The sequence below is a fragment of the Lepidochelys kempii genome, chromosome 3, assembly GCF_965140265.1.
Source record: "Lepidochelys kempii isolate rLepKem1 chromosome 3, rLepKem1.hap2, whole genome shotgun sequence".
Taxonomy (NCBI): domain Eukaryota; kingdom Metazoa; phylum Chordata; order Testudines; family Cheloniidae; genus Lepidochelys; species Lepidochelys kempii.
The window spans coordinates 149,338,002-149,355,891 of NC_133258.1; the positions used below are offsets into that span (position 1 = coordinate 149,338,002).

The window sequence follows — 17,890 nt, forward strand, 5'->3', positions numbered from 1 at the left end:
GGTTTGAAATTCTTTTGGGGGAGGCGGGGGGAATAGAAGGTGCAGCGTGGGGCAGACAGAGATAAAAGAATGACAAATAATTTCTGTAATTGAAACTGCAGAATGAATTTAGGAAAGTGGAATGGAATTACGCAAAATGAGATCTGTGCAGGGCACGAGGGCCAATGCTCTGGCTTACAGAAAGTGTCATAGGATCGTTAATAGCTACGTAGCAGTCTGACTTCATACTCAAAAGAGAACGGCCCCAGCAGTGCCATGCCCCATCACCACTGCTGATATACCTCTTTGGTAGAAGAGACTCATAGGGAAGAGCACCACCTACTGAACCACCTGGGCCTTTGCCTGGAGCACCTTGGGTTTTCCTTTGGAGCTGCTTACTGTATCCACACACCCTTCTGTCATACTCTTTTCAAGTCATCTGAAATATGTATTTCCACAAAATCCGACAAAAACCTGACATGGTGATAATTTTATAAACTATGTTGCTCATGTCAAATTATTCAACATCTGTCTTCGAGTTCCCACAAAAATTAGCATAGGATAGTGGTTTCTGATGACACCTACAGTGAAATATTTTGACTTCTACCAGTAAGTTGCAAACAACCTGTCAGGAGGATAATGTCAGTTTCCAAGTACTGCATATTAAAATAATCCCAGAGTTTGTTTGGAGCACAGTTCTACTGACCTAAAACAGGGCTCTGGCTATGCAAAGGGAAGGAACCAGCATGCTGTACAACAGGAGGAGGGCAGGATGAGTCAAGCTGGATTTGTAGAGTGGTGCTGAGAATACTTAGCTCACTGATATTAAGGAGTTGCTGGAGAGGCTCAGGAAGAGTTGGCCCAACCTGCATGCTGTGGGAGATTATGTTTATACAGCACCACAGGCGTAAATGGCAATTTATAGATATAAGACAAAGGGTATTTTTGACCTAAATCCAATGGCTAACAAGGAAGACTGACTGACCACAGGGGAAGGGACACATTGAGTAGAGCCAAGAGAGATGCTGTATTTATACAAACTACCTACAACACACCTTCTAAAATAAAAATCAGACAAGAAGCAGCTTACAGACGCAACCCTGCTGCCAGTTAAGTCAACGTTCAAACTCATCAACTTCAGCGTAAGCAGGATTGGGTCCTAAAGAAGCAGCCCCGAAGGATGGGATGGGCAGAATGGCAAAGAGGCTGCAAAGCATGCCATCTGGCACTGTGGCTCAGCTGATAGAACATCTGGACAAAGGAAGGGGAGGGAAAGGAGCTGTCGGTTCAGATCAGCTGGCTAGAGATTAATATTACAGTATAGCTGTGTGCACTCACAGCCCAACACCGAAGCACACAGAGCTTGCAAGAGATGAGGAGTCATCCTGCTTGGGTGAAGGTGATGTAGAAGCTGTAGGCCTGGCCTAAGAGACAAGGGGTCAGGAACCAGGAAACAAACACAATGCCTGTGTTTGTTAAATGAAAGAGATTGAGGGTTTGTGTGCTAGCCTAGGACATGTTTCCCCAAAGCACTCGTATGACAGAAGCAAGGAAAGATTCCCCCATAGATTTTTATGCTGCCTGCAGCCCACCCCATCAGACTGGGAAATCTACAGCTGACTCACAGGGTCATATCTTCAGAGAGAGAGATTTACTCGTCATTTAGATCCATCCTCAGAGGCCGAGACAGGATTGCTCCATATTGCAAGCACTATGCCCAGTCAGATTTATATATCCCAAATGACAGGTCTCTTCCAGCCCCTCCTGTTAAGAGGCCATCACATCTTACTTTCAGGACATTTGCCCTGATATCCAGGCTAAAAATCTTCCTTTTCATCCCATTAGCATATTGCTAGAGCCCTTATCTGTACCCTAAGAAATTCCTGAAAGGTAGTACTCTCTTGTTTTCTACAGCTGGAGGGCTTTGGGTGGAATGGACAGCAACCCACCAACTTTGACACAGCTCAAAAGCAGTATGTTAACACTGGGAAGCTGACAGCGTATCAATAAAAACACTCCATCAATGCTTGTGAACTGCTGTACATAGAGTAAGCAGAGCAGCAGCCTAAGACAAAGCTGGAGAAGATTTTGAAGTCCTCGGGGCCAACTTTAAATAAAGTGATGGGAAAAGGGCACATCCCCGTCCCGTCCCGTCCCGTCCCCCCGCCCACCCCATCTCACTTCAAAAACCCCAATGCGTTATTTGTAGAGGAATAGCCAGAGAGAATCCTCCCTGCTCCACATTTTGGTTCCTTTGCTCTAAACGTTCAGAGCTTCCCAGACAGGGGATGCATTTCTTCCTGTCTGTTTTTCTGCATTTTGGAGCATCATTTGGTAAGTGTATCACAACCTGCTGCTTGCCTCAGCATGTGGCTTGGAGGCATGAGCATGGCTAGCTGTCTGGAAACACACACACCATTTGGGGTTGGGTCTATCACACAGTCAGCAGTGGGCTAGTAAGCATGGTCTCTTGGCCACTGAACTGCCATACTACGCTATATGAACTAATTTGACTAGCCTCACCGTGCCCTTTTAGCAAACAGGGTTCAACAGATGGAATCAGCTAACAAGGAGAGGGAAGATTATTGGGTTTCAGACACGCTTCAGTCATTATAACAAACACCAATTTATGTAACAAGCCTCTTCAGGTAACAGGATAAAAGTACCTTGACTCCAAATTAAATTTAGTCTCTTTTGTAGGCACTTCTTCCCCTACAATGCCTCACATACATTTTATTTATACTATCCATCTCAATAAGCCTCTCCAACAACTCAGCTCTCCTAGACAGAAGTCTTTTGTGCACACCCATGCGGGGGGGTGTATTATTTAAAGGGTACATCACATGGCTATTTTATCTGGTTTAATCTGATTTAAATCACACTAGATTTACTCTAATAAAATATATTTATAATCCTCCTACAAATGCCTCTCTTCCGCTCCCATCTCCGCCATTAGAATATTTCAAAAGAAGGAAGATGTTCTGAAACAAGATTCTTGAATTCCCAATATTCCCACATTAAGTGCCACATGAGACAAGCATTTCAACCACAAAATACTCCAACTATATTTAGCCTGGGGCTATAGCTGGAGATTAAGATGTAGGACAAAAGTAAGGGAAGTGTGCGTTTCTAATCCAGTTTTAGACATTCTTGCAAATACAATGGCCTCACTCAAGCACCGGGTGAGCCAGCAATAACAGCAATTTCACATCTAAACAAACAGCTCTGGCTGGAGAGTGCACAGATCGAGTGTTAGGAAAGAGACTGGAGGAAGGATTGGAAAAGAGAATCTGAAACTATTAGTCACCATAAAAGTTTGTGGTGTGCTGACTTCAGCATCCAATGTTCTGAGTTGTACTCACAGAGACAGCTCTATATTAAAATCCCTGATTCTCTTGACAGATAGCTTAAGGGGTGGGGGGGGAGGAGGCTGGATTTTTCCTTTATTTGTGCAGTTGAAATAGCAAAATAAATATTGGCAGTGCACCATTCTGACTTTAAAGGATGCCTTCATCTCAGTGTATCTGTCTCTTTCTTTCTGAAAAAAATAAAACATCAGGAAGATATTCTGAAGATCTAGTTTTGCAGCATCTCTGCTAAAATATGAATTCCCTGGCATGGATGGCTGGATGAACAGCATAATAAACCACACTCGAAGGAAGGTGTAAATAGAACAGGAGTGAGACAAGAGTGAGAGCGCTTAAAACTCATTGAAGAGGCCTTTTAAAGCAAAGAAAACTAGTAACAGTTGGACGGCAGCACTCATAGTAATTAAAAATAAAAGTTTGTCCCGGAGCACAATACCCATCCTCAGGGATTAAAAAAGCTGCACATACCATCTTTCTGTTGCCGTAAATACATTAGACTCCCCATCTCACTGCTCTTGGGTGCTTCCGCCAATTTCCCCCTGAACCTGCAATCAATCCCTCCTCTACCCACACACATTCCAAAAAAAAAAAAAAGAGTAAAGCCTCTACTTAAAGTAGTTATTGTACAAAACAGATGTAAACTCAGATTAACATCCCAGCCCTGAGGGGGAGAGGAAGACTCGTTTCCCATCAGAGAAATACATCATTAAAAAAAAGTGACCTACAAAGACTTAGCCACAGTCAGTAAGACTGGACTCTGCATTATCAGAGCTCAAACAAGAGGTTAGCTAAAACCTTCCAACACACACATAGGGATTGGGAGCCCTCTCACTGAAGGTCTATGCTCAGAGCGCTTTCCTTGTTAGAGGAAAAGGCACATCTTCAAGAGGAACTTTATAGCAAGGCACAATGGAGTTGTAAGCCAAGATAAAGCAGGCTTGTTGTCAGAGGCATGTTCGGGGGGGTGGGAGGGGGGAAGAGTAGTTTATTTGCTGGAAATGCAGCTCTCCTTGTAAAGCAAAAAACTGTGAGAGTCAGTAGGGGGGCAGGGAGGCTGTATTTTGGAACTGCAGTGCTTGCCAAAGCAAATCCTGGGTGTACTGTTAACTTGGAGCCTGTCTTCAGGACAGAGGACTGTTCTCATCAGCATGTGTTGCTGGTCATCCCTGCTGCCCTCCTGGAAGCTGAAGGGATAAATAATCTATGTCCGTGGGAACCGTACTACGCTGGGTGTCATCCGCGCTTGCAGTTTGCTCGCTGCCTGCATTCATTTGCAAATGGCAACAACAAAAAGCAGCTAAACCTGAGCCCTGCCAAGGAAATAATTTTAAAGAATGACAGCAAAGTAACACAGCTCAGTAGGATTTAAAGGCAAAGTCACCCCCACCGCCCCTTTCAGTTAGATGTGAGCACTGTGCCATACTTGGGGATTGGGGGAGATGCTTTCTTAACCCAGCCAGGCGCATCCAGTCTACACCTCGATCACGGCTCCCTGAGCATCTCTCTTATCTAGCTCCTAATAGCCTCCCTGCACGTGCGCTGACTCTTGCAGCAATTACCTGGGACCCGCTTGCTTTCAAAACCCCCAGCGCTGAGTGGGCTGACATCCATCCCCCCCGCCCCCACAAGCGCTTTTATGTTATTTGTCTTGTACTACTTTCCCTGCAGCAGGTGATAGCGGGGGCTCCCAGTGCAGCGGCCCTTTGTCAGATCAGCAGGATAATGAAAGCCAGACCGGTTAGAAGAGTATTCAACACCAAACACGCACACACCAACCGAGCTTTTCTCCCATACGGCCTCAGCAAGGAAGATTAAAGGCAAAGGAAGCCCAGCTGCAAAGAGCCAACAGACGTGGTGTCCTCGGACGAGGGAAACAAGGCAGCACAGAGGCAAACAAAACCAAGAGGAAAGATTGCAACTTTCAGCTCTTGTTGCAAACGTCAGTACAAGAGTGACACCGAGTTTTGCAGCCAAATCTCTGCTCTAGAACGTCTCTTCCTTGAGCAAGGGGGGCGTGGGATGGAAGAGACCCAGGGCTGATCCATGGGACACAACTTGCTGCTTTTCCCCTTAAACAGCATCCACCCAGAGAGACTCAGAAAGGGTTACACGGTGCAATCTCCCCGCTCTCGTACATTTCAGGCGGCCAGGGCAGGGTTCCAGGCAGGAATTAGGAAGTGGCGACAGGGTCTGGAAGCCCTATTGCTGCATCAATCTCCTCCCCCGGGCTGCAACTAGCATCATTGACTTTCTCCTGCAGGTGCTTTTTAACTTGGATCCGATCGCCTTGTCCGCCCCCCGCCCCTCCCAAACCGGGATAGAACAATAACGTCTCTTACCATAAACCCCGTCTCCCCTGATAGACACCGGCACCACCGCCAGCAAGAAAAAACAAATCGTCTCCATCTTCAACGCAGATCCCTCATAGCCGGCGAAGAAAAGCAGCCCCCAAAATGCCAGGCAGCATCCGGCGGCGGGAAACGAGAAACAAGCGAAAGCTACTTCATCCACAGCCTCTGAGCAGGGAGGGATCCAGGAGAGGCTTGCCCGGGCTCAGAGCGCCTCAGCCCGGCCAGCGAAGTCAGCCAGCGCCGCCTGGAAGTCGCCGATCTCTGCACAGTCAACTTGGACGAAGGGGGGGAAAATAGCCCAAAATAGGAGCAGTAGTTAAAAATAAACCGGGGGGGGGGGAGAGAAGAGAGGAGGGAAGGTGGAAAAACCAAAACCAGGGCCCCTCTTCCCTCTTAGGCTCCTTAGGAGCTCCAGGAAAATAAACCCAACCTCGCACTCACTCACTCACACGCACGATCACACCGGAGCCCAGAAGACACGGCTCCGAGTGGGGAGCAGAACCCAGACAAACTCCAGCCGCGGCTCTGCCCCGCTCTTGTCAAAGGGGGCGGGGGTCACAAAGAAACGCCAAGCGCTTCCTGAACTCCCGGGCTTCCCAAACTGGCTGCCAACTGGGGCCAACTTGAGAGTCCTCTCCCTGCCGCTAAGGAGGCGCTGGCTGAAGCCCCAGGAAGGAACAAGGGGGAGTGAGGGAGGAGGAGGAGAAAGGGGTGGGGGGAGGCTGCGATCCAGCTGGTGGAGGGAGGGAGGGGAAGGGGGCGGAATAGGTGACTCTCTCTTTTAGTCTCCAGCTCTTTCGGGGAAGGGGCGGTGTTGTAATTCATTACAGCCAGGGAGGGTTGGTTTTTTTAACAGCAGCTCCCAGCAGCTTCCCCCAGCTGCTGAGCTTCGATCCCCAGCCCGGCGTCGCCCAGGTGCATCACATCAGCCCCGCTAGCCCTGGGGGGGGGGGGGGGAATCGCTACAACACACGCCCCCTGCTTAGTGCTTTGCTGTTCCGCGTGGCTCTTCTCCCCTCCCCCCCCCTCTCTCTTCCCCCAGCCAACCTGGCAGATCTTTCTGGCTCCCGAAGTTTCCCTGAGGTCGTGTTGACTGGTTTTGATGGGGGCTTTTTAATGGTTTTGTGCTTCCCCCCCCCCGCCCTTCTCCCCCTTTCCTAGCAGTTGGTGGCTACGAGCTGCCAAGCCAGCGGCGGCTTGAGGAGGCTGGAGAAAGTTGGATTCTTCTTGAAGGAGGCTTTGGAGACACCGCTTGACAGGTCCTGGCCCCGCCCCTTCCTCCCAAAGTGTGAAAGTCCGGGCGGGGGGCAGGGGGGGTTTGATTCTTTTCTTCCTTCGCCCCAAGGTATTGGACCCGCACTTTCAAGCCAGCTGCGGCATCTGAGGCTCACTCTGCGTGCGCCTGTACCATCCAGTGCCTGGATCCGGCTTCACTTGGCCCCTTTGAATGCCGCTCGCCCTGGCAGGGACTCGGCCACCCTTGCGGGCTGGGCGCCTCTGGCCGCCGGCTTCTCTAGCCTCTTCGCTCCCGCCTCGGGCTGACCTGCGGAGCGAGGTGTCCTGGGCCCCTGCGCAGATCCGGAGTGACGGTGGCTCCTCTGTTCGCGGCGCCTCTCCCCCGAATTGAATCTATAATCCGTCAAGCCCCGGCTGCAAGTTCTGCCTCACCCCCCGCCCCACTCCGTCCCCCCTTTGGGCTTTTCATTTTTTGACTCCTCTCCACTATTTGGTTCCCCCCTCCAGTTAAAGGGGAGGGGGGAGAGAGCCAATTAAATCGGCTGTGCTTGAAGACAGCCCTGCCTCCTGCCCAATTCCCCGGCCTCCCCGAGGACAAATTAGAGAAAAGAAAACAGGGCCGGGGGGGGGGAAACCCCGCATCTGCGCGGCTTTTTCCTCCTTTTCTTTCGCATTCTTTCTCCTTTTTTCCCCTTTCCCCTGCAGAGAAATGTCAGAAACCAGGCAAGGATCCATTCATCCTGGGGACACACCCGGCTTCGAGGCCCCGGGCAGAGGAGACGGGAGGAGCAGGTGGTGCACGCGCTTGGTGCAATGAGCGTGGGGACGTGTGCGACACAGACAGCTTGGACCGTGTCCGTAGTGTAGCACTGGGGTACGTGGCCGTGATGTGCAGTAAGCATGTGTGCAGGCAGGGTGCCTAGGTGGGTAACGCACCGGGGTGTTGGGTGCGTTGCACGGCCTGCACGCTCATAGTTCCTGGGAGGCAAGGGGGTGTGCGTGTGTAGTGTATACGTTTCTGCACACGTATCCGTGCATGGTTGTGTTCCACGGCTGCGCATTTGCATGTGGTGGAAGCGCGCCTGGATGCTTGTGCACAGGTGGGGTTGTGTGGGATGTGTCCGCACTGCGCGTCTGCTGGCGTCGCGGGGCGTGCATGTGCACATCGTCCAGGTGTGTGTCAGGCTCCCTTTACGCATCCTTCATGTCTGCAGGCGCGCTGGGGCTCGGCCGCGAAGGCAGCCGTGTGGAGGAGCGGATGAGTCTACACCAGGCTGCCTTCCGCTCCTTAATGCTTTCGCTGCAGTCAGCCAGCCGCCTGGTGCGTTCGTGCTCCTCGCAGGGCAACGGGAAAGACAACCTCCCGCGGCCGAGTTTGCAGCCCGGCGGAGAGCAATCCGGAGAGGCGGGGAAAAATACACCAACCCCCTCGAATAATAATAATAATAATAATCCAATTGCTGCAGGTCCCTGTAGAGCCTCGGTGGCAGCACTCCGCCTTTCTTGTCAACGTCTCTGCCTGGTTTCGCGGAAAGAAGGCGCTTCTCCTCCGCCCCAGTGAATGAGATGCTCCAGCTGTCCCCTCTACTCCTAGGTGGTGGAGCAAAAGTCTTACTTCTGTTCAGTAGGTCAGGAAGCTTCTTTTCCCTCCAGGAACGCCATGTGAAAGACAAACACCCCCCTCCCCCTTCACATCCTTGTAGGGGGAGTATTAAATCAAAGTTGCTCCTAGAATCAAATCTATTCCCACCCCAGTGTTGTTAAAAACGATTGGTTCGGGGGCTGGAGGGAAGATGGAGCCAGGATGTAGGAGAAGCGGTTGCAATATTAAACAGGGAGGGCACAGGAGCTGCTGGGAGAGGAGTTCTGCTGAGTTTTGCTTCCAATCGAAGCCAAATCTGCCTCATGAAATATCGAGCTCCCTGGCCCGAGTTCCCGTGGAAAGACGCCGCTCTTTATTCCTCGCAACCAGCCTGTGCAGGAAGCAGATTAGACAACGCGACTCAGGGTGGGGGATGTGTTAGCAGGGAACCTGTGGGGGCTACTGCAAGTGCCCTGACGTTTTTCAGGAGAGAAACCCATTCATATTATTCTCACCGCGCACACGGCTGAGGTTTCGGAGGAACTGTATTCCAGATAGTAGCAGACTGTATCAGCTCTCTTTGCGGTGGGTTTGTAAACATGCGAAGACGAATCAGGAATTCCAAGATATCTGGATTATTGGGGGAGGCAGGGAAGGGGAGGTTAGAGTTCCCGCCCCGCCCCCCCCCCCCGGTATGTCTCGTTATCCCTGCGTTATCCTGTCACTGTTATTTATCTCTGCTTGTGGGCACGGCTTGGATAGCCATACCGGTAGGATCTTTCAGGACTGGGAGGGGGGCGGTTAACTACACTCTAACAAGGGAGGGGATTTAAGCCTCTCTGCGTGTCTCCAGCCTCTCCCCTTTCCCTTGGCGCAGGGAATCAGCAAACGCCGAACGGAGGAGCCGCCAGCAAAGTTATCCCTGGCAAGCCGAAATAGGGGAGTTTCCATTTTCCCGAGGTCTCTCGCGCAGCCGGCTGTTTCCTTCTAGAGCTGTAAAGCCAGATCTCTAGAAACCTCTCTGAGTGGGTATGATTGTTCCGCTAGGAATATTTCCTAGGAGGATCATTCAACCCTCGAGCCCTATTTAAAAAAAAAAAACAAAACAAAGTGACCCACTCAAGAGTCCGCCTAGACAGGAGATTTCCTAGTGCCTTGGCCCCAAATATGCTTCTAGACCAGCATCGCCGGTGCCGTAGTTATCCGCGATTTTAGAAGACACTTTGTAATAGAGCATTAAGGAAAGTAGCTGCCTTTGCTAATCACACACTTTTATACAGTGAACCCCCGGCGGAGGTGTTACTCAGCCCTCTGTCCCTGGGATCGCTGATGGGAACCTGTGCCGCCGCCAGATAGAGAGAGAAAAGGAAAAACTGCACTTGCAAAAGGCGCACTGGCAGGGATTGATTCATCGTGTGAACAAGAATCATACCCAGGGTTAAACACACACACACACACGAAAGAAAGAGTGATCGCCCAGAGAACGGCTGCTTACTAATTCATGCTCTGACAAATAAGCAATTAACAGAGTCGCTAATTAGTAAGCAGGTATTTCTATGATAAACTGTATTCAATCATGGAGAGGAGCAATAACATACAGCAGCGACAAAGGTAGCACGAGCAGCCAGACTAGCTGGATTATAAGGACCAGTTTCCTATTAATGGGGCAGAGAAGGCTGATAGGGTTTATAAGAGGCCCATATTCTTCCCCCAAGCAGGATCAGGAGTTTTGTAAAGATGGGTTAAAGGAACACTCGTCAAGTACTTGTAGGTTTCAACCCTATAGGTTTACGACAGCTTGGAGTGGAGGGGATTCCAAACTTCCATACAAGTAGAAATGTCTTCTTGACTTTTAAGAAGTTTCAATAAACCCGGTTTTGGGAGGAATTTAAATCCAGCTGCTTGCACCCGGCTGCTTAAAGAGGGCCGCATGAGACAGCTGCAGAGAGACCCAAAAAGTCAAAGTGAGCAACTTTGCCTCTTACAGTTTGTATGACAACTTCCACCTACTCTGTATGTGTATACATTTTCTTACTATATGTTTCATTCTATGCATCCGATGAAGTGGGCTGTAGCCCAGGAAAGCTTATGCTCTAATAAATGTGTTAGTCTCTAAGGTGCCACAAGTCCTCCTTTTCTTTTTGCGAATACAAACTAACAGGCTGCTACTCTGAAACTTTAAGGTAGTGCAGGCGGAGAGCAGGGAAGTGAAACCGCCTCGAGACAGAAGGTGGAATTGATCAAAACTGTGAAGCACAAAAAGGAAACAAACAGTGAGAAGTGTCAGATGTTTACAGGGTTTCAGCTTTAAATACACTTTAATACATTTTTAAATAATTATAGGGATAAGCATAAGTATGGGGTAGTTTGTAACCTATGAAACCCTTTGCAGGGTTTTTAATTTAGTTATTAACCCATATTAAGGATTTGTACCAGCAACGACTTATAGAGCTATCTGAATGGTGCACAAATCCAGCAACATTCACTCCGAGTTTTACATTAATTTGCTTCCGCTATAGTCATACCCCTTTTATGTTAGCTCTCTGCGAACATTCACATGCTCCTGTTTCACTGAGCAAGTGGTCATGGAAAATGCGTTTCTAAAGCAAGCCACCAAAGTATGTACAGCCACCAAATTTTAAATCAGCACACGCAAGTCTTTGTGCCAGAAGTACCTGTGAAGTCATCCAATTAGGGACCAGGAAGAAATATCACAATTAACTGACTAATCAGAGCTCGAACAATGCGGCTTGAATAGCAAATACGGTATACTTGCAGCGAACAGGCTGAGGTCAGTCGACGGAGTTAAGAGAAGTAATTGAATCAGGAGTCATGAGAAGAAACAGCTCTGTTCGTGGGGTATTCTGGGAGCAATAAGAGACGACAGTTGCTGAATTATTTATGAATGATCTGCTCAGGTCTACCCAAGTAACATTTTTAAAAATATTAATTGTCAGTGTTTCCAGCGGGAAGCGTAAGGCAAAAACCTCCTACCGCTCCCCAGCACTGTTTATCTGCCATAGAACTACAAGGGAACCAAGAACCTCCGGGGTTTCCACTTGTCAGAAAGATAGATCAGGGTCGGTGCCCCCCCCCCCACTCGTTTATAGAGAACACATTTGTCCCATCCTCTCAAGGAAGTGCCTTTGGTCTCTGTGTCAGTCCCCGCTTGTCAAACAAGCCCTGCCCGTCTGAAATATTCATACACGCTCCAGCGCATATTCCAGGCAGACCCGCAGAGGCAGGCAGCCGCTGGAAGAGATGTGGTGCCCGCAGCGAGGCAGTCGGGGCCATAGCACAGCGGCCCCGTGCTAGAGACGAAGGATGCAGTGGGCGAGGCCAAGGCCCGGTTACAAAGGCCTCCATTCTCCCGGGGTCAGGGTTTGCACGCGGCCGCCCGCCCGGCGCACTCCATCCGGCCGCCCCTTTGCTGCGGGGCCGCTCGGCGGAAGCCGCTCTTCCTGGGCACCAGCCAGCTCCTGCTTCTGGTGTCCGGCATTTCCGCGCCCTCTCTGCCCCGGGTCTACCACGTAACCCAGAGGGCTGGTTTGTGCTTATTCCCACTGCCCCGGGGGCAGGGGGTGAGCACAAGCACAGTAGGGTCCCGCTGATAGGGCTTAAAATGAGAAATCAAAAAAAAAAAGGGCGGGGGAGGGAAACAGGGCAGCGCGGGTCTGGGGCAGGCAGGTGGGGACACAGGGCGACTCCCACCGCTGCAGCGCGGGTGTGAGCGGAGATACCTAGGCAAGGAGGCAGCCGGACGCCTGTAACTCTGCAGCAGCGGGGAGCTGGGACAGCAGGGGGACACCTGTCAGGTGGCAGCACATAAGCCAGTACCCTCAACACCCTTCTGTGCTTCAGTTCCTAGGAGCTCCCCCTCCCTCTGAATGCTATGTGTGTGTGTGGGGGGGGGGGGGATGCCTGCCCCATCCGAGCACGCTGCTCCCCCTGCCAAGGCGGCACTGTGGGCTCATGCAGGTGAGGAGCTCTGCTTCGCTCTCAGCAGGTATCAGGCCTCCTCTGGGGGATACACCCCTAGGCTGTGTTTGCTTCCTTCCCAGATTCGTTTTACAGCATTACTAGTGCCTCCGAACCCCTCGAGTATTCCCTGCCCTTTTGATTAGCTTCCTTCCTTACAGCAAATGATCGGTACAGAAAGAAAGGAGAAGCGAATCCAGTTCTGTTTCTCACCCTTAATATTCATCCCCCCAAGTCTGAGGCAGCTGCCCTGTGACAGGCTGGTAGTTGTTGCAGGTGGTCACTATTCTGTTGGGTTTGCCTTTTCCAGCTTTCACCTGCTTTCTACTTGGTGGGCGGAGGGATGCTTACATTTCATTGATAAGGTTTTTGGGAGACCTCCTATTGCCATTGTGAGCCCTCAGCTCTTTGGTCAGTACATTCAGCTGCTCTTCTACCCTGTGCACCTGCCCTTTACCCTGCCCCACCCCTGGTGCTCTAAAACTGGAGACTTTGGGCTCTACCTCTCCCCCCCCTCCAATCTGGCACTGCTTTTACCTTAGGGTTTGTCATACATGCTACTGATCTGTTGCTTCTCTGCTTCAGCTCAGCGGAGGGCTGAAGTCAATATGCAAAGTGTGGGTATCCAACCACTGCCATGTAGCATCTTGCTCTCTGTTTTCTTCCTCCCTTCTCCTTTCTCTCTGCCTCCTTCTGTATCTATGCTTTCTTCCTCTCTCCTCCCCTCCCCCTTAGAACAAACCAAAAAAAAACCCCACACAAACTGGTGCTAGTTAAAGAAATTCATGCTCCCTTTCTCTCTCTCTCCCCCCACTCATCACCCCAGCCACCTATTTTAACACACACCTCTCTGACTGCTAAGTCAAAGTGATGCAAAAAAAAAAAAAAAGCCTCATACAAAGGGAACCAGAACTATCCAGGTCTCAATTCTCCCCTTCCCCTCTGCTCCACCATAATCAGTAAATGGCGTCGACTGCTAATCCTTTTGGTGCCAATGAATGATCTGAAACCACTGAGCTCTGCCTTGGGAATGGTACAACATCGCTGGAAAGGGTAAGAGAGCGGCTCCAGAAACAGATGGCGTCAGCCTGAGGTGTAAGCTCTAGCCGGTATTGTCACTGCAAGGAGACTGCGCAGTTTGAGCTGCTTGTTGTAAAGCATTTAAAATCCACCTCACCACAGGAAACAGGTTGGCATAAGTCCATGTAAAATCTGCAAGGAGTCATTCCCAGTGGAGGCCAGTTTAGCACAGCCCCTACCTGCTCAGCCCCCGGGGGGAGGCAACTCCCAGCCAGGACCAGCTTAGGATGGCTTCCAGCAGCTTTGCCTGGGAGAGCATCCCCTTCGATTCACCTTGTAGGCCCATCTTTTTATGGATCCGTTTGAGACTAGGCTGCAATAGAGTGCCAGATGCACACCCCCCCTAAGATTAGCTGCTGGAGAGGAGACTGTCCTCATTGGTTACATCCCTCTGAGTGTGGGGTCACTAAAATCTGGTTTTGGGGATCCTCTTTAAATACACAGGAAGCTGATCTGTCAACATTGCATGGGTTTGAAAGTGAGCATGTGAGGGCCCACGGTCCCTGTATGCCCCCAGAAAAGAAGGTCCTTATGTGACGAGGAAGAGCAGCTATCATTAGGACATGGAAGAGGGGAACGTGCAAGTCAAACACTCTAGAATCTCCCCCGCTATTGATCATAGACTGCAAATAGCTATGAGAAGCAGCTAACAGAGGAGCCATTCCAACAACAATGCAGAGTTATTGCAGCGATACCATGAAATTCTGTGACAAAACTGATCCAGATCTGTATCTAATCTAAGTATCTATACTGTGCTCATCAGTGGGGTATCTGATTGCATCTCCAGGCAGGATTTCTATAACATCAAGAGTGAAGAGACCCCCGAGGAGTTTTAAACAGAAGAGTGAATAGGGCCTATATGCACTGCCCCACACAGATAACAATAATCACGACACACACAGTAGGAGCTCCACCCCACGGTGAAGGGTTGACCATAGGCCTATGCACTCACACCTAGGTCAATCATCCATCCATCCACCCACCTCAACTACATGCTGCTTTAATTCAGTGTACCTTAGCCAGCACAGTTCCTCAGGAGCATGACAGACCTCCACCTCTGCTCTCTCACAGGTTGTTCACCATTTCCCACATTGCCAGCAAAGTCAGGCATTTGTGGTAGAACATGGTTGTTCACCTATATAATTTTAAAATGATACTTTTGCCCAGGTTTTCAAAAGACAGCAACACCCAGCGTGCTGAGCAACTTTGAATGTCTGCTTTTATTCAGGTGCCTAAATGGAAGTCGAGCGCTCCTGAGATGTAGAGGGTTTTCAGAGCCAGAGAGGGGAGATAGGTTGCTGCTTTATTGGACACGACAAATTTCCATGTTACTGGGCTTTTCTTGCTTTTGGTTTGCAATCGCCTCGCCTGCTAGTGGTCACAGGCCTGAAGGGATAATGTAAGGTGCTACAACTGCTACCAGTTAAGGGATATTCTCCTTGAGCTCATGTACCAGAGCTGCTTTTTGTGTCTCAAAGTCCATATTTCCATTTCGCAGCAGTTTCCTCAAACAAGTGCCACATGTGTGTACTTACTGCTTCTTTCAGCTAATCTGATTGCTTATAGCTTGGCATATATTGGACATTAAAAGTCAAAATGTCCAAGAGAAGCATGGAAGACACCACTAGGGGTTCTTGAGACCTCTTACCTATACTATATGTAGATGCCATTGTCCAGCTGTTTCCCAAATCCAGGCACTGCATGCAACCAACTCACAATGTGTTCAGCCCAAATGATTTAGATTCTTCAGGCAGGGCAAGATTCAGGTCAACCGTAGAGCCTTGGAAGGGTCACACACAGAATGACCTTTGTCGGATGCTGTAAATAGGCTGCACCTACCTTTGAAGTGAGTTTAGGCTATTTACTTTCAGATTCGATTGGCCTTCATGGGAGGTCTCTGGGCTCAAGGGCCTAATGACCTATGCCTTTACACAGAGATATGCACTCACACCTTCCCCTCCTGTCCAGAAAAAAGTTAAAAGTCCACTTAAAATTAATCACATTGGCCAAGCCAGTGAATATTTTAATGTATTTTAATAGATGTACACAAAGCCACGAATGCAAAGAAATACGGAAGTGAATAAAATATTTGGAACTACTTCCATTTAAACTACAGATCCCCAGAAGGATTACAGCACCTTCAACATCTTTTGGGAGAGCTGTCAACTGAATTCCACAAGCTTGTCCCTTACATGCTTTAAGTGTATTGTTGTCCCTTATGGTGCACACTCACCACCAGAGCACCCGGTTGCACAGCATTGCAGGGGTTCCTCCACTCCAGCACCCCTTGTTCCAAGTGATCTGCTACTTCCATCGTCTAGCCCTTCAGCTAGGTCACCTGTCAGTCCAGTTCCCTTCTGGAGTTAACATCTAAAACAGAAGAGACCAAAGCATAGTGCCCTCTATGCCAGGCCCTCATCTCTATCTGGGAATCCCCATTCTCAGCCTCTCATTCTTGAAACTTGTATTTCCCTTCTTGGTCTGGGGGAAGAGATAGGGGAACCCAGACCCACCCTCTCACCTGGGTTCCAGCCCAGGAACCCTGCTTTAGGTAGCTAAGGACTCTTCCTTCAGTCTCTTGCCTGGGCTTATTCTACTTTGCCCAGTTTGCCAGGGTCTTCACCAGATCTGCAGACTGCTATTCCCACACTGGATTTGTGGCTTCTCACAGCCTCTTCCCTGCTGTCTACTGAGAAGCTTCCACAAATCTCTCTGGCAGCTGAGCTCTATTTTGAACAGTCTCTCTGGTTTTCCGCTTTAAGACAGGAAGGCCCTCCCACCCAGTTCTCCTCCTCAGAGCTGATGTTGCAGTTTAGGCCAGCTGTAGGGCCTTAACCAGCTTCTCCTTCAACTACCCCTCTTCCCCAAGTATTGCCTCAGCAAACCAGCCTTTTCCTGCTTATGTCTATCCTACTACAAGGGAGGAAGCAGCATATATGCTGGTCCCCTTCCTAAAGCTCATCCCAGTTGGCTGGTGCAGAGGGGAGCCTTGTCCCTCCCACTCTGCAAGGCTCCTGGTCCCAGGGCCTTAAAGAAACAGCAGCAGGATTTCCTCCCAGCACTGCTTACTTTCTCCCAATATATCCTAGGTCCTTGTATACATCAGACCTCCCAAAATCTTAAAGGGCCATGCCACATTACAGGGTGGGCCAATCCCTAGGCAGCACTGCCCTTACAGGGACAGGCCACTCCATCACATAATGCAATAGAAAAGCCCTACATCCGTGAAGCCTAGTGGAAGCAGACTATGCAGTTTTTCACCCCAAAACTGTTAGAGTGTAAAATTTTAGAAAACAAGCTGTCCCGATTTACATAGTACATTTCTATACAGATTCAGTTTAAAAAGAGTAAGGCATTATTGTAAATCCAAGTAATGTTAGATTGTGCCTAAAACAAACCAAAGTGAGAAATCAGAGTGTGAGGAGATTACAGAAATAACAATCACATGTGTGCTCTTCTCATTCCTCTGAGGGTCTCTAAGCACTTTAGACACATAAATTCTTTAGCCCCTCTTGTGAGATAGGGAAAAATGAGAGACGTGTTCAGAAAGCAAATCAGAGTCAAAGTCAGAGCTACAATCCAGGACTCCAGGGGCCTAGTCCCCTGCCCTAATAATTAGGCAGCCCTCCCACATTCCCGACTGCAAGTGCAGCCAAACCCCTTTATCACTGGCCAGGTACTTTACCACTGTATAGTTACTTGCTGTATTAACTGTACATCATACCAATCTTCTCAGCATACGTGCAACATGCCTTAGATGGCACGTGACCAGGATTCATCACCCAGTCTGGTCTGCCAGTTGGATCATTAGCTTCCCCAGCTTGGGCCAGGTACTGACGGGGAGTGCCCCATGAACGTTGATCCATGCTCCCTAGTGAAGTTAGTGAAAATGCAAAGGAGACGCACCTCTTCTTTCCCTGCACTTCCTCCCATTCCCTGGAATAAACATACCAACCCTCCCCAATGGAAGCTTCAACCTTCTCCACTTCTCACAGCCTCCAAAGGGTTGAAGTTTGATCTTTCAGTTGCAAACAAAAATAGCATGATCACGCTAGCTGATACTAGCGCAGACCACTTGAATCAGGTCACTGTGTACTACAGTGATCATGGAGGTTATCATCTTCAGAACGAAGTGTAAGACTTGTGTTTCTGCATTAGTGTCCCTACAATAAGTCCCCTAGAGACAACGAAACAAACCAACTTTATGACGCACACTTTCTCAGCATTGCACAAGGCAAATGGGATGGTGGGAAGAATATAGACCGCTTGAGAGGATAGTGGCTCCACCATGCATCTCTGTCATCTGGCTTCCAAGA

The 17,890-nt window shown here is 49.5% G+C and overlaps 1 protein-coding gene and 1 long non-coding RNA gene across 10 annotated transcripts in view; one reads left to right on the top strand and one right to left on the bottom strand.

The window, feature by feature from the left end:
* The window catches only part of MDGA1 (MAM domain containing glycosylphosphatidylinositol anchor 1), a 197,178-nt gene extending 190,567 nt beyond the window's left edge, over nt 1-6,611 (bottom strand). For 5 of the 8 annotated variants that reach the window (XM_073338541.1, XM_073338545.1, XM_073338539.1 and 2 more), the window contains exon 1: nt 5,687-6,609. In XM_073338541.1, coding sequence (XP_073194642.1) covers nt 5,687-5,753 — 67 coding nt within the window. In that variant the 5' untranslated portion in view covers nt 5,754-6,609. Of the gene's footprint in view, nt 1-5,123; nt 5,249-5,686 lie in introns of those variants that run through there. The other 3 variants (XM_073338543.1, XM_073338540.1, XM_073338546.1) reach the window with 3 other exon arrangements.
* Nucleotides 6,612-6,654: 43 nt separating this feature from the next.
* On the top strand, nt 6,655-10,632 carry LOC140909384 (uncharacterized). Of its 2 annotated transcripts, none has more exons than XR_012158192.1 (2): nt 6,655-7,808; nt 8,149-10,632. It is a non-coding gene; the product is annotated as an uncharacterized lncRNA (long non-coding RNA). The 2 variants fall into 2 exon arrangements; XR_012158191.1 differs by having other exon boundaries at nt 8,401-10,632.
* Nucleotides 10,633-17,890: the final 7,258 nt, after the last annotated feature.